This window comes from Anolis carolinensis, chromosome 5, assembly GCF_035594765.1.
Source record: "Anolis carolinensis isolate JA03-04 chromosome 5, rAnoCar3.1.pri, whole genome shotgun sequence".
In the NCBI taxonomy this organism is placed as follows: Eukaryota; Metazoa; Chordata; class Lepidosauria; order Squamata; family Dactyloidae; genus Anolis; species Anolis carolinensis.
This window is the reverse complement of record NC_085845.1, coordinates 125,852,780-125,869,922: the sequence shown is the minus strand read 5'-3', so window position 1 is coordinate 125,869,922 and position 17,143 is coordinate 125,852,780. Positions and strand designations below refer to the sequence as shown.

The window sequence follows — 17,143 nt, the reverse complement described above, 5'->3', positions numbered from 1 at the left end:
TCATCTAAGTCATTAATAAAGATGTTGAACAGAACCGGGCCCAGGACGGAACCCTGCGGCACTCCACTCATGATTTTTTTCCAGGAGGAAGAAAACACATTGGTGAGCACCCTTTGGGTTTGTTCACTTAGCCAATTACAGATCCACCTAACTGTAGTTTTGCTAGCTCACATTTGACTACTTTGTTTTCCAGAAGGTCATGGGGGACCTTGTTGAAGGCCTTACTGAAATCAACTCCTCTTGAGCTATATCACAATAAACTCTTAATTCACTCAACTGTGGAAATTCTTCGACAAAGTGTTTGGATAAAGAAACTTCAGGAGAGCAGCTAATGTGAAAGGAATAAGTTGAGCAAACTGAAAAATTTCCCACTCTGCCACTGATCTTCTATTCTGGAATTAAGGGAAAGATGGCAGTGCCATGAGATTCTTTTATGGGGCTAGTTGTCCTGGGAGATATTTATCCTTTCTACCTGATCCTATTTTGAACCTCTCTACATTAAAAAAAGTGGAGCCTCCGGTGGCCTAGGGGATAAAAGCCTTGTGACTTATAGGTTGGGTTGCTGACCTGAAGGCTGCCAGGTTCGAATCTCACCCGGGGAGAGCGTGGATGAGCTCCCTCTATCAGTTCCAGCTCCATGCAGAGACATGAGAGAAGCCTCCCACAAAGATGGTAAAACATCAAAACATCCAGGCGTCCCCTGGGCAACGTCCTTGCAGATGGCCAGTTCTCTCACTCCAGAAGCAACTCCGGTTGCTCCTGACACGAATTTTTTTTTTAAAAAAAGTTACTTTGTAATGTGGATAACAGCCAAGACATCCCGTCCCATTCAAACCTGGGGTGTCACTGAAATAACTAGGATGAAATCAGATTGTCAGCACTTGTTTTGTTTTCTGAGATCTATGTCAAATAGAAGTACAACTGTGTACCTTGTTTCTATAATCTTAGCCAAGATATAGGAAGCAATGCTCAGCAACAATAGTACCTTCATCCCAAACTGTCTAAGGATCTTATCACACAGGCAGGGATAAAGTGGGGGACAGTGAGAGAAATTGCGGGACAGCAAAGGGAACCATCAGGCTCTGTTCCCTCCCATCGGGATCCGTCTTCTTTCTTCCCATGTCATTTCGCTGTCTTTCCCCACTTCTTCTCGTCTCCGCTTCTCGCCACTGCTGAAATGAAGCCTTGTGGAGTCCTGTCAGAAGTAGCCCTGCATCATGTAATGAGCTATTGGGAACATACACTGGCTTACAAGTTGTTCTCTTGATACATTAAACAGAACGCTTTGTAAGTATAAACATAATTTTCATTATTTTATTTCTATCTACTCTGTGTTTAATATATCAAGAGAACAACTTGTAAGCCACTGTAGGTTCAATAGGTTCCACAATATGTATGAAAATCTTTATGGTTCATTGAGTACATTCTGGAATTGTTTTGAACTAAATAACAAAAGTAAGTAGTATGTATTAATAGTTGTCAATTTTACTAAGCCAGAAAACACTTTGTAAAATTGTATTAATATTACCCAATACTTGCAGATTCTACCACCAGACGAAGACTATAAGTAGTCGAAACCGGTTGTGGATCAGGGGTCTACTCATCTTTTATGAAGAAACAAGAAAGTTTACTCCATTGTGAATGTAACTAGTACCATTCATCATACTGTAAATGCAACAGTTTAATTGTCATTTGTTACCATTTATCTGAAATTTATATTCATTCATTGTACATAATACAATGTTTAATGATATTTAATACATTGTTTTTATTTCATTAGTGGACACTTGTCAGTCTCTCTGTATGAGCCTCCCTAAATCTTAAGATTTTCTAGGGAAAGCTTTCTTTTGATCCTACTACCATTGCATGCATGTTTTCTGAGGACACAAGAGAGAGCCTTCTTGGTGGCTGCTTATAGGGATTTTATCCCACAGGAGATTCAGTTGACAAGCTGTTGCTTTGCTTTGAATAGCAAAGACATCTTTATACTGGCAGGACTGAATTATAATTTATGGGGCAGTTAGGGCTTTTAACAGGATTCCACATATTTTAATTGGGTTTTATATTTTGTGTTTTCACCAAACTATTGTTTAAAGGTTTTTGAAATTTTGTACACATCATTTTATGTATGTATGTATGTATTTATTTATTTATAGAATTTATATTCCGCCCTTCTCACCCCGAAGGGGCCTCAAGGTGGATTACAATGCACATATATATGGCAAATGTTCAATGCCATCAGACAAACAACATACAGTATAGACACACACAGAAGCAATTTAACATTTCCAGCTTCATGAGGGTATGCTCAATTCCAGCCACAGGGGGAGCTGTTGCTTCACCATCCATTAGTGACACCGAGTACTGTACTTCCTCATTCCTTTTATGGTGTTGTAAATGAGTTAAATTAGCCCACATAAAAGTAAAGGAAAAGGTTTCCCCTGACGTGAAGTCCTGTCATGTCTGACTCTGGGGATTGGTGCTCATCTCCATTTCTAAGCCGAAGAGCCGGCGTTGTCCGTAGACACCTCCAAGGTCATGTGGCCGGCATGACTGCATGGAACGCCGTTTCCTTCCCGCCGGAGTGGTACCTATTGATCTACTCACATTTGCATGTTTTCAAACTGCTAGGTTGGCAGGAGCTGTAGCTAACAGCAGGCACTTAAGCCGCTCCCAGGATTTGAACCTGGGACCTTTCGGTCTGCAAGTTCAGCAGCTCAGTGCTTTAACGCACTTCGCCACCGGGGCTCCTTTTCCCGCATAAAGCGTACCTAAATTTCCTAGTTGACAGATGCAACTGTCTTTTGGGCTGCTTAGGTAAAGAGCAAGCTGGGCTATTTAATGGTCGGGGGCTTAACCTGACCCGGGCTTCAAACTCATGATCCTCTCTCACGCACATATACTACTACTCAGAGGTCAATTTATTTACATTACTATGTGTTTAATATTAAGCAATATATGCGAGTGGGCTTACTACATATTAGACATGTACGGAAACTTTTCTAAATATTGATCGTTTTATTGCAGAATGTTGACACTGAAGATCAGTTGATCAGTGGAATATAATGAAATGCTACCTCTCGTTTTCAACAATGCTCAAAATTAAAAACATTTCTTTGAGACTAAAAAAGCATCTAAGATGAGCATGAAGAAGTTTTTTTTGTCCCCCTCCTCACACTCACATACAAGACTATGTAGACTACTGATGGACAATTTGTTGTTCTTCTGGTGTTGCTTTCCTGCAATTCATTACCTGTAGCCAGCATAGTCAATTGTGAAGGATAATGGATTTTATATGGCAGCGTAGAAAGGACCTGAGAAAAAGCCTCCTGGATTGTTGGTTTGCATGAGAGTGGGTGGGGTGTCTATATTAAGGCTTCTTAAATGTTTTCCACATGCAATTCCTTTCTGATATTTCAATTAGTGTGCACCTGCTTTTGATTGATGAGATAGTCAAATTAATTAGGATTGTTGTTGGTGTGTGCTTTCAAGTTGTTTCAGGCTTAGGACAATACTAGATCTAAAGTTAAGGATGGGGGACGAGTAAATGATCTTGCAGCCCGTGGGCCTTAGTTTGGAGACCTCTAATGTAGACACACCTAGACCTTCCTCCTGAACTGTACCATTTAGATGGGAAAAAGAGCTTCCTTTCTGTTTTAGTTTCCTCCCTCTGCTCTACATTGAAACGTCATGTTTACAGTTCTGTATTTTCCCACTTCTGTTCCTGAGGATGTTTTGATTTAGGCATGTTTAATACATGTGAACAGCTAGTGACCCACAGAGCTGAACTGCCTGCTTGGCAGTCTTTGTTTATGTAGCCACCAGGCAAAAAGCAGAACAAGTTAATTGAGTTCTGTAAATGACTAACATCTGGTGGGTATTTTGGGCTTGATGCAGCAGAAGTTGTTCAAGTTCGGTGGTTCTCTAATGCGTTAAAAGATTCTAGTGCTATTCCAGTGTTATTCAAATTCACTGATGGTGCAACCGAAACCTCAGTTGGAAACCAATAGGAATCAAAGCACAGGTGGGAGAGACAGAACTAAAATACAACTATTTTAAATCTGATTTATTACAAATAGAACAAGAAATATCAGGTTTTACAATTTAATTAAAACTACTTCACTTGTTTCTGTGAGTGATTTATATGATTTCAGGTTATATAACAAGAAATTCCTTTTCAATTGAAAACACACACACACAACCTGCTTGTGTTGCAGGTGTATTGGGTTAAACCAGAAAAGAAAGCCTCTATATATGCATCAGTTGTCCTTTCTTTCTTTTTAGAAGAATTTGTAATAACCTACATTAAACCTAAGCTTTTTTGTTATTGTTGGTAACTGCAATCGACTTTGACCCTATGAGTGACAGATACCCCACCAAATCCCCATATTATCAACATCTCAGTTCAGATCTTGCAGACTCAGGGACTAAACCTAAGATTATATTGCCGGAAAGATCTTGATGGGATTAGGATGAAAAACAAGAATTATGATGCCCTTAAAGTTCCCTTTTTCGTTTATACTGGAACCTGGAGTTCATGGAAATTCATGGAGTCACCATAAGTGGATATGGCACTTATCCATAAGGCACATACACCTTCTGAGCTCTAATCATGATCTTTATCCTTGAAGCCTATAGATCAGTGGTTCTCAACCTGTGGGTCCCCAGATGTTTTGGCCTTCAACTCCCAGAAATCCTAACAGCTGGTAAATTGGCTGGGATTTCTGGGAGTTGTAAGCCAAAACACCTGGGGATTCCTAGATTGAGAACCACTGCTAAGACAATCCTTTCTACCTACTTCCAAAAACTGACTTTACCATAGAAGAGATTTTGGGAGACTGCTGCACAGTGTTTGGGATCTGTGTTCCAAGCATTGAAGATTTATTACCTATCCCAGTTAGCTTCTCTGCCTGGAATATAAAGTATCCCATATAAAATTCTTCATCTCTGCAAAAATGTCTCAGGCCAGCTCTGCCTACTGTAGTAGCAAATATTTCCTGTTCCAATCCTAACAATTGTATGGAATACTTTATTTTCTCAAACAGCATACTACTCCTGGTTAGTAGGCTTGAGCAAATTTTTCGTTAGTTCGTTAAATTCGTTTAAAATTCGTTTCATAATTACTTTTGAATTGATATTGAACCATCTGCTCACTGCCTTACAAATATTACGAATTTGAATAATAAAAATACCTTTTTTTCGTTTGTTTCTGATGTCTTCGGATGTAGCTGTAGCTCCTCTGAGAGGAGAAGCCATGTTGGCATGCCTCTCAGCCAATCAGAGCGGAAGAGGGAGGGAGGGAGAGGCATGGCCATCGATTTTAAAAGAAGAAGCTTATCTATAACTGGATCAGCCAATCAATTAAAAAGAAACTTGCAGGTGACATGGCTCGTTGGTTGTTGCAAACCAGTCTGCCACGTCTCCTGACAAAATTTCACAATGCACAGTTGCAATGCAACACACTCTATCACAGGCATGGACAAACCTGGGACTTCCCTATGGGTGTTTTGGACTCCAACTCCCACCATTCCTAACAGCCTCAGGCCCTTTCCTTTTGCCCCTCAGCAAAAGGGGCATCACGGGCTCAGCCAATGGGAGGGGGCGAGGGGGAAGGAGGCCGAGGAGGAGGAGGAAGACGGAGGGGGAAAATGGCCGCCGCCGCCGCCTCGCCTCAGCTCAGGCCTGGTGTCTCTCTGTGAGGCGGGAAGGTGGCGGATGGAGCCGGGAATGGAGAGACCGAGAGAGACAGAGGTCTGTATAGAGACACGCAGAGATGGAGGCTGGCGCGGGGCCCGGCAGTGAGGAGGAAGAGGCCCGGGATGCGACGGGGTGTGGGCCAGGCCCGTCCTCGGCTGCTCCCGGGGAGGGAGGGAGGACTACGACTCCCAGGGACCCAGATTCCCACCCTCCCTCCCCCCAATACAGGTCTCCATACGACGCCACATGAACTTGAATGGATACTGTGGTTGTATTGTCGAAAGCTTTCATGGCCGGGATCACACTGTTGTGGTATGTATTCCGGGCTCTATGGCCATGTGCCAGAAGCATTCTCTCCTGACGTTTCACCCACATATGTGGCAGACATACTCAGAGGTTTTGACGTCTGTGCGAAGCTAGGCAAGTGGGGTTTATATATCTGTGGAAGGTCCAGGGTGGGAGAAAGAACTCTTGTCTGTGGGAGGCAAGTGTGAATGTTGCAATTGGTCACCTTGATTAGCATTGAATAGCCTTGCAGCTTCAAAGCCTGGCTGCTTCCTACCTGGGGGAATCCTTTGTTGGGAGGTATTAGCTGGCCCTGATTGTTTCCTGTCTGGAATTCCCATTTTCTGGGTGTTGTTCTTTTACTGTCCTGATTTTAGCTTTTCTGTAGCTAAAAATGCATATAAAATTGATTCTATAGGGAGGATAAATGATTGGATTTCAACTCCTACAGCTTAGCTTTCTCTGCCAATAATGGTACCATACCAAACTAAAGCTCCCAAGATTCTGTAGCAGTGAGCCATCTTGGATATTGTAAGGGAATTATTATTATTATTATTATTATTATTATTATTATTATTATTATTATTATTATTATTAGACCTTGCTCCCAGGAAGGTGCCTTCGCTGTGGCTCCCAACTTATCTATCTACCTTTCCACATATTCTCCACATTGTGTGTATGTGTATGTATATTATATATACATGAGCCCCGATGGCGAAGTGTGTTAAAGCACTGAGCTGCTGAACTTGCAGACCGAAAGGTCCCAGGTTCAAATCCCGGTAGCAGAGTGAGTGCCCGCTGTTAGCTCCAGCTTCTGCCAACCTAGCAGCTTGAAAACATGCCAATGTGAGTAGATCAATAGGTACCGCTCTGGCGGGAAGGTAATGGCACTCCATGTAGTCATGCCGGCCACATGACCTTGGAGGTGTCTATGGACAACACTGGCTCTTGGGCTTAGAAATGGAGATGAGCACCAACCCCCAGAGTCAGACATGACTGAACTTAACGTCAAGGGATACCTTTACCTTTACACACACACACACACACACACACACATGCAGGGACTATATATATATACACACAGTATATATCACACACACACCAATTTCACAAAGTTTCAGCCACAAAAACAAAGTTTCTGAAGTAGAACAATGACTTTCACAGTAAAGACAACCCAATTTAACAGGAAATAAGACTTTCAAAACAGGAACAGATTTCTGCAATTATTAAAAAATGGTTTATTATAAAAGCTATGAAAATTCGCCAAAAATCAGAGGATAAGGGAAACGTTCCAAATTTTGGTGAGCTATCAGTGTTAAATGTGTTCTACCACTGTACCAAGTTTGAAGAAGATCACTCAAAAAATGAGGGCGGGAGAGTCCTGTAAAATCTCCCCTCGTGCTGTTATTTTTTGGCCACTGCGCATGCGCGTCCGCCATTAACGAATTACTTTTGAAACTAACGAATTTTCGTTAATTTCGAATTTTTTGGGGGGCAAAATTTGGAAATGACATCAGAAACGAAACGCTGGCGCCCCCTACTTTTGAAACGAGTTTAGAATCAATTTTTTCATGGATCGCTCAAGCCTACTGGTTAGGTCTGACCAATGCATATTAGAATGGTAGCATTATTTCCCTAAATCTGGACATTGCAGTTCTGTTGACACTGTACAGAATTGTGTTAGCTTTTTCCACCTGTGTTAGGCTTGTAGTCTACCAAGACTCCTAGACCTTTTTCCATGTATACACATTCAACCCAGGTTTCATCCCTCCTACAATTTTTCATGTGATTTCCCTACCTGGTTAGATGAAGAAACGTGCATTTCTTAATTACATTTCACAAATTTACATGTTAGCGCAAATTCACTAAGGTGAAGGCACAAGGCTTTGGCATCACTCAGAGTGACCCAAGGCTTCCATCTCTGAGTAGACCAAAGCTGAGCCACTAAGACTTGACACCTCAAAGAGGTTCAGAGCTTGCTAGACTTGACACCTTACGCCCACAATAACTGGTGCTGGCCTGATTTAGCACCTCAGATCTTATTCTTGTGACATTGTGGCATCTCCTGAACCTTGCCTAGCATTATGATAAGGATCTTCTAGAATCTCTACAGTCCCAAGATATGATATGGCAATCCGATGGTGTTGTGGTTCAGCTGGTTAAAGATGAAGGGCTTGGGGTTTCAGGGCTTGGGAGAGTGCTGGAACCAGATGCAGTTGAGGAGGGGGAAAAGGAGGGGTTTTTAGAGCAAGGTGCTGTCTCTGAGACTCCATGTGAAAATAGAGCTGTTTTGGAATCCAACAGTCAGGGAGGTGATCTTTCACCTACAAGCAATCCTGATAACATTAGCTCATCCAAGGGTGCAGTTAGATTAGATACAGATACAAGACTGCTTCTGAGGAGGGAGAGATTCAGATGCAGGAAATCAGAAAGAATCCATGAGAGACAAAGGCAGAAGCGGGTCCCTCAAGGTCAAAGGAAAGTGCCCATGTTTTGCAGTCCTTAAAGCAGAGAGAGCTCAGTTGGGATTTTAGATCAAGTAATGTCACTATCCATGTGAAGTACTGCTGTCTCGTTCCCAGTGCAGGCTTTAGCTCAAGATCCAAGATTCATGCCATGTTTTGATGCTGCTTTTATGAATATACTTTTAGATTCATATTCATGATTTGGCTTCTCGTTTTATTGAATATTTTGGGATTCATGCTCATGTTTCAAGCCTTGTTTCTTGGATTTATCTTGCCTTTGGATTGTTTTTCTGTAGTCAGTTTGACCCGGCTTTTTGCCTGTGAGACTTGCCTTCTATATTAACTAGTGGATTTCACCCTTTACTTCCTTCATGGTGTTTTCCCCTTTTTATGTGTGTTTTCTTCAATAAACGGTTCTGACTATCACATTTGGTTTCTTGGTGGGTGCTGTGAGCAAGGTGAACCCTCCCTGAGGTGCAACCAGTGGGGGTTCTTGGGGAATTGTCAAAGGGACATGATATAGCTGCCCTTGTAAAGTTCCCTATTTGATGAAAATGGTGGAGCTTGGAGAAGGTTGCCTTGGGCCAGTAATATAAGAAGCCTCAGTTTAGGGCAGTGGTTCTCAACCTGTGGGCCCCCAGATGTTTTGGCCTTCAACTCCCAGAAATCCTAACAACTGGTAAACTGGCTGGGATTTCTGGGAGTTTTAGGCCAAAGCACTTGGGGACCCACAGGTTGAGAACCACTGGTTTGGGGAAACTTCTCAATATCCTCACTGACATCAGGATGCATTACATCTACAGTACTGCTCTGCACTGTCAAGAAAATATATAGTCTGGCATGACTTGTTTTTGATAAATCCATGCTGGATTTTAGTAATCATCACATTATTTTCTAAGTGTTCATAGATAGACTGCATAATGATCTGTTCTTGATGTTGGTACTGACACGAATCTGACCAACTAGTCCTTGTCCAGTACTGTCCAACTCAATTTGGAAGATGGGACAACATCTGCTCACTTCCAGGCTTTAAGAACCCCACTGGTTTTTGACGAGTTTGCAAAAGTTATAGACACAATCTATGAGAATACATCTGCAAGTTCCTTTAATATTCTTGTTCATCTGTCCCTGAAGTCCTGAATGCATTTGAAATAATTGGAATTTCCCATACCACTTTTTCACCTATCTTTCCCTATAGCCTCTTCACTCCAACATCTAGTACTGTATGATATTCTCTTTCAGGAATATTTTCAACACAACCATACACTGAGAAAATTGATTTTCAATGAATTAGTTCATTTTAATATATAACACTGCCAGTACAAATACATCCATAAAGAACAATATAAAGTCAATTTTAGGAACCAAACAGGGACAGTCTGCACTGCATTTCATTTAGTAGCTTCTTTCTTATTCATTTCCCTGAAGGACAAAGCTCTAGCCCTCTCTACATGCATAATTTAAGTTACTCAACAAAATCTGCAGTAAAGATGGCTTCAAATGAGCAATCTAGTGCTTTAAACGATTCTCCTACCATCTTTTTAAATTATCTCCCCAAGGCATACAACATATTCCTGTACAACCTTTAGCTAAAAGATCTCTTCTATTATGGCACTCTACTTCCATAACTTCTTCCAGTCATTTCCTCACAGGATTCATTCTGAGTATTCTGCACTGGAGGAACTCATTAGAAACAAAGGTTTATTTCCAAGCATATGGCTAATACAACTAATGTTGTTATAAAATTCTATGTGTAATGCTTCCATACACAACATTTCAATAAAATGTTAGCCCACTATTGAATCAGATTAACAGACAGCACAACAGCGTATCAGCTATTCATTAGCTATAAGAGAGAGTGGTGTTTTTCTTTTTTCATTGTCTGAGGGATCATTACAGTATTTGTGCCCATTGGCTACAATTGTTTCTTTCTGTCCTAGGCTGCAGCAGCTGATGGCCAACAGTTCACGGGCCACTAGAGTTGTATGTGGAATCTATTTTTTCCGTTTCCTGTGTTTCTTTCATTTCTTTCGGTATTTTGGGACCACGTAATGGGAACCCCCTCCTGCTACAAAAATCAGCTCGCCACAAAAGCAAGCGGGAGCTGATACCGACTCCAAGCTGCTTTTCAGCATCACAGTTTAATCTTTTTTATTAATCCCCTGCAAACAAAAAGTAAACCCTCATTCCCTGAAAACTATTCTCCTCTTCCAGGAGGTCATCACTCTTCCTTACTTGGAAGTGGAAGCCTCCTGCAAATGCCTTTGAATGGAAAGAGTGCATGGCTGGTTAGCATGCTGTAGCCTGGGAGAGAAAGTGTGGGCACCTGCCAGTCCCACCTGAAGCTGAGTGCCTCCTCTAAAGCAAGAATTTTTTACTCTAGAGGAGACTCTCGATTGCAGGTACTGGCAGGCATGTGCGCTGCTTTCTGGGCCTGTATGCCACACACACACACACACACTTTCCAAGAAGAGAGAGTGTGGGTGTGGCATGCAGGCCCAGAAAGCTTGCATGCTTGCCAGTGCTTGCAGCCGAGCGCCTCCTCTAGAATAGAAAGAAAGAGCAGGTAAGAAGAAGCCTCCTTAAAGTGCGTGGGAAGGGGAGCCTGGGAAGCCCCCCCCCCACACACACACATAATAGGCCTATCGAAAACTGATCATTCAGCACCCCAGATCGAAAACAGATATCTGCCCTCCCAGTTTCGGAAGGCTCCCAAAAAATGGATCACGGCCTCCAACAAAAGCGGGGACACAAAACGGGTCAAGCTTTACCCAGAATGAACCACTTTAAATGGCACTGCACTATATGCTACTTGGAAATCTCTTCTGCTATACATTATGCTTTGGTCTTGCAAATAAAGGCACTTAACTGTAGCACCATACTTCAGTAATAAAACACAATTTTTGTGCCTACGCTGTATTACCTAAACTAATTATTATGATGATGTTTATTGATACCCCACTTTTTCTCTCCACAAGGAGACTCAAAGCAGTGTTACCCGCAGCCAAGGTTTTAGAAAATACAGATAGACATGGAACTTGATGGATTGGCAGCTATCGGTAATACATAATGTATGTAAAATATGTGTAGTAGTATCATCATCAGTGACCTGTAAATGGGCACTGTGATTACTCCATATGCATTTAAACTTTAATTGGTTCTATTGCACTGTTGACATTTTCCATCCTTACCTTCCCTGCAACCTAATATATATATATACCTATTTATGAAGGATAATACTTAATGGCCTTGATGAAAACAACTCTAGCTTATGGAAGCTTAAGCCATAATAAATCTGTAGTTTTACTGCAATAACCTAGCATAGTGTTCATGTTATATTGGAAATGCTATCAGAGAGCAGGAGTATTAGAGCCTGGACCAGAAAGTTCCTGGCCCACTATGATGCATTTGTGGAATGGCCCTCAGAAATTAACACAAAGGTCTCTGAGATTAATTTGAAATGACTTCATATCTAGAAATAAAATACTTTCATTAAGTTATGGGCGTGTTAAGGTAAAAAGATATTTTGGTTATGTTTAAGTTACAGACTGAGCATCCCTTATCTAGCATTCCAAAATCCAAAATATTCTACCTATGTAGCTGATACAATGACACCATTACTTTCTGATGGTTCAACATACACTAACTTTGTTTCACACATAAAATTATTTAAAATATTATTTAAAATTGCCATCAGGCTACGTGAAATGTATAAAAAGCATGCTGTGTTTAGATTGGGTTCCAAATCCAATATATCTCCTTATGCCTGAATATAGAAATATAATAATTCCAAAATGAGAAAAATCCAAAGTATTTTTGGCCCAAGCATTTCAGATAAGGGATACGCAACTTGTATTTACAACTGGTCTAGAAATGGGAAAAATTATGTTGCAGAAGATTTAAGAAAAAAACAGGATGATCCAATCCTTTGGTCCAATCCTTTTCTCAGGTGCCCGCCTGTCACATTTCTGTAAAGGACAGTCATATTATGAAGCAAGGCCTCCTCGTGTCCCATCAGTATAATCCTACTGGTTTGTTAAATCCTAAACATCTGCAGCAACAAGTAAGCACTTAATTTAGAGAGCACCAATGTGTACCTAAACATATGATGTAAATTTTACAGGAAAAGCTTTCATTCCTTCATTGCTGACAAATAGGCCAGCGCAATGTTTCAAATATGATGATTTTCTCTTTAGTACATCAGTGTCCCATATTAATTTCCACCAATGAACATGTTTTATCTTAAATTAACGCAAGCAATATGAAAGAATTTTTTCCTGTTGTATAACAATGTGTTTAAATAGTTAACCACATACAAAAGTGTTTTTTTACTCTATGTGCAAAACTGCATCTAGTGTCCTTCAAAGGCTCTTTGATTTCCCAATGGATTTGGACATAGTTTTGAATTTTATATAGGACTAGGCTGCTGGTACAGAGGTCACTGTTGTGTCTTCAAACAATTAGTCTGGATATGAGAGATCTGGAGAACTGGAAGCAATAACTGGAATGCATCTCGAATGTAAGTGGTGCTGTTGCAGCCCTAATGAAGAAAGAAAATGTATGTTAACAATATGTAGTAATGGGTTTCATTGATTCTTCAGTCCCACTTACCTTGAAATCAATGAAACTTGTTTCCTAGTGAGAGCAATGACATGCACTATAATGGATGCAGGAAATGAATACTATGTTGATGTTATATAAATATGTACAAGCAATCTGATCCCCAGACATATACGCACACTCAACTAACACATGATATCCATTAATGATGCTGTATATTGCAAACTAATGCATGATTAAGCATGACTATATTCGTGAAGATGAGCATGTTACATGTCTGAGCAGGCTGAAGTCATTCTATTATTATTGCTGTTTCACACTCAGGTAGAAATGTGGTGCATTCAAAACATTTTGGCATACATGATTTTCTTGTGATCTGCAGATGAAGACTGAGGAAAGAGACTCACTGAAAAACATCCACTGAGTTTACAATGGGGGCAAGAACCAAACCACTAGGGTTGGGCCCGAATTCTGTTTCATCTGTTTCTTTTGTGGTTTTCTATCATTTCGTCCATTCGGATTTCACTGAATGGTACAACCCCACGGGAACAAAAGAAGCAGTTAAATGAAAGGCAGAGGGGAACTATAGCTGTTTGGTTGGCTGATTTTTGCCGCTTGGCTGTAGGCCCTGGCTCGCAGGGCCTTCAGCCAAGCGTCAGGTGCTTGATGCTACAGTTGATGGCTCATAGGCCTGGCTTTAGCTCAACTGTAGGCCCTGAAAGCCAGGCCTATGAGCCATCGAGCGCTCGCAGTGCCTACGAACATCGAGCACTCGGCGCTCGCCTGTAGGCCCTGTGAGCTGGGCCTATTAGCCATCAAGCGCTCGATGGCTCGTAGGCCTGGCTCTCTGGGCCTGGTGCTTTGCCGCCCAAGGCCTGAATTTTTTAGTTTTCTTGGACCTTGGACAGAAAATCCCATTTGTATAGGTGCTCATTTCCGTAAGCAGCAGACGGAAATGGAAATGGGGCCATACGAATGGAGAAAAAAGAAACGGTAAGCAATTCTATACTAATGCACAACCCTACAAACCACAACCTCTCAATTTGTAAGCCAGTCTTTTAGGTTAATGGCAGAACAATGAAATATTCCAATCTTTGAATATAACACTGGCTAACACATATTTTGATGCCTCAAATGTTAGAACTACTTCTGGGTATATTTGACCTGCTGTTTAAAAAAATGACATCAGTTTTCCCTTAGCAGCTATAAGTTTTGAGATACAAAATGTATGCCCTATATCACTCTTTATCTGCTAACCCACAAGGAATCATGATAATCATATCTAAGAAGCTAGGGTTGATGTGATCTATCCAAAGCAGTGCCTCAAATATCACTAGGAACAGGCCTAAAAACCAAGACATCAAGCATTTTTGTTGGATTATGTAATTAAAAATAGAGCCACGTTTAAGCTTAACATATTTGTTCAGAGAAAGGATTTCATAATATGCAGTGGTGAAAACACTGATCAAGATCTATTTCTAGGCAGTGAGGTTTGGTGGTTTCCATATCACTGAGGCAATTATGCCATTCCAAGTTTTAGCTTAAACTTTAAAGGAGATTATTTTATCCTTAACATAGCTCATTTAAAGTTCAAATTAAAATTGAAAATAGATTTACTACTTCATTGACCTGGAAGCCAGAAGTCTCCATTGTATCTAAGGCTTCTGTCTTTTCACAAGAAAGATCACAAATCTCAAGAAGTAACCCAGCTTTTTTATACATCATATAAGCAGCCACTTTTCACTTCTGCTTTAAAATGTCATTTAAAATCTTTAGAAAATGTAGCAGGATTGCTCCTGCTAAGCATTTGCCGATGACTGATAAACAAATGAACCGATGCTGAGGTGGAAATGGCTTAGAACTTGAGCGAAACAACTAAGTTTGATGTGTCTTCACAGAAATATACAGACACAGAAAGTGATTCCTTATGTATGGTAATTGAAATCTTACCTCCAGTAATACACCATTGACCATCGGATTAAGGAATTCAGCCTTTCTGTCACTCTGTTCAAATGAAGACACAGTTAAAGTTTAATACAGGGAAACTATAATAAAATGAAACATTTCTTTGATATTATAATGCATTTTGAAAGTAAGGTCTTACTATGGCAATAAAATATACCAATACAATATATAAAACATGAAATAAACTATGTAGCAAAATTTGAAAGATTTTCTGTTTCTGGTTTGAAAGTGTTATTTTCTATTTAATTGTGCGGTACCTACTTTGAAAGAAGTTGTTATACTCCAAAATCTTCATTCTGTGGTGGCCACAAACTATGTTGAATTGGTTGAGACTCGATGAGATAGTCATTGAAAAACTATAGCAAAATGTGCTGCAAGATGGCCCACAAAAACAAAGTTTTTGCAGTTTAATACATTTCCCCATGTTTTTATGATAGAATGAATTGGCCTTTCTTTTCAATCTCTCTGCATGTAAATCGTTCAAACAACTTTGTGCCCCAAAATTCACCCACTCCTTCATTGTAAGATTTTGGAGACAGGGACCTATCTGTTGCTTCAAGTTCTCATACTGTAATCATCAGTGTCAGTATGATGATGATGACCATCATCAGCTCCGAAGACAAGAAATTGTAAAAACAGGGGGAAAGAAGACGGACACAAGACTTTAAAAATAACAGAACGATTTCGAAGTCAATAATTTAAAAAAATCATTACCCTTCCCTTTTTATTTCAGTATATATAAACCCATGAAACATAAAATGAGTGTCTGTTAAACAATATTGATTGATGTAATCAACGGTTGGGCCAAACAGCATGAAGGAAATCTATAATAATAAGCAGGAAAAGAAATTGCAGCTTCTCAGTTAATTGTGGACTTCTAGCGACAAGGACAGAATTACAGCAGAGTCATTATTTATATAGCTGAAATCTTTAGCAGTTCTGTGTTGATGCTATTAATTTGGAAGGCTGCAACTTCTCTAAATGGACATATAATGACTGGTGAATATAATCCTCTCGCAGCTGATTCCACACCTTGTTACTATGCTTAAAATAATTTCATGAGAAATAATTTTCTCACAGTTTCTCATTAGGCAATTGTAAAAAATATGACCAGTGTTATCCTCAGCCAAATTATGAATAATGGCAATGGCAATGAAACCGACTTGGAGCGAATTGAGGTTCTCTAGCAATGTACAATTTGAATGTGAGTATATATCTGAAGAAAAATGCATTTATATACATACCTATATGTGTGTATGTTTTAAATATGGATTATCCAATCCCATTTCTCATATATCTGATTTGTTATGCTTTTTTTTCATACTGCAAGTCACTTCTGGTGTGAGAGAATTGGCCATCTATAGAAACATTGCCCAGGAGACAACCGGATATGTTACTGGGAGGCTTGTCTCATGTCCCCGCAAGCTAGAAACTCACAGACAGACAGAAACTCACCCTGTCTCGCGAATGCAAACCGGCAACCTTCAGATCAGCAACCCAACCTTCAGGTCAGCAGTTCACAACCCTAAGGTAACCTTCCCATGGGTTTCCTTGGCAAGAATTATTCAGAGAGGGTTTGCCTTCCTCTGAGCCTGAGAAAATGTTGACTTGCCCAAGGCCAAGCATGTATTCAAACCCTGGTCTCCAGAGCCATAGTCTAAAACTCAAATCACTACACAACATTGGTTCTTGCTCTGAAGTGCTCTAGTGTATTAAAACAAAATGAAGTATTTTAAAATCAATTTTGAATGCATATCCCTATCAGAAAGGAAGTGACAACTTCCAAGGCCAAAACCTCTGCTCTTTACTTTGAACTCCCACTTCTATAGTTCAGCTGTGTGTGGATTTGGCTGCTATGAACACAAAGCATGTCACAGATGAATCCCTTTGAAATTCTGCATAGTTATATCAAGCAAAACTACTGAAGTGCAAAGACGCCACAGCCAAAGCTCGAAATCATGTAAAATGCTTAGTTTTGAAGCTGGATAATATTAATATTTCATGCCGATCTTTTTTTTTTAGTTTGCTATAAATATTTATTGATACTGCCTCAAAGAAATCTGATAAAATATGAGGAAAAATGCAGAAGCAGACAAATTCCTGTAACACTAACTTAAATTATTCAAAGTGAAAGCAATATGATTAAAAAAATGAAAAAAGAAAGTCAGAAG

The 17,143-nt window shown here is 40.2% G+C and overlaps 1 protein-coding gene across 2 annotated transcripts in view; it reads right to left on the bottom strand.

Annotated features, from left to right (window-relative positions):
- Window positions 1-9,722: 9,722 nt before the first annotated feature.
- Window positions 9,723-17,143, bottom strand: part of fam114a1 (family with sequence similarity 114 member A1) — a 63,320-nt gene continuing 55,899 nt past the window's right edge. For both annotated transcript variants that reach the window (XM_062982227.1, XM_062982228.1), the window contains 2 exons: window positions 14,958-15,011; window positions 9,723-12,987 (listed from right to left, as the gene is read on the bottom strand). In XM_062982227.1, the coding sequence (XP_062838297.1) occupies window positions 12,886-12,987; window positions 14,958-15,011 (156 nt within the window). In that variant the 3' untranslated portion in view covers window positions 9,723-12,885. The remainder of the gene's footprint in view (window positions 12,988-14,957; window positions 15,012-17,143) is intronic.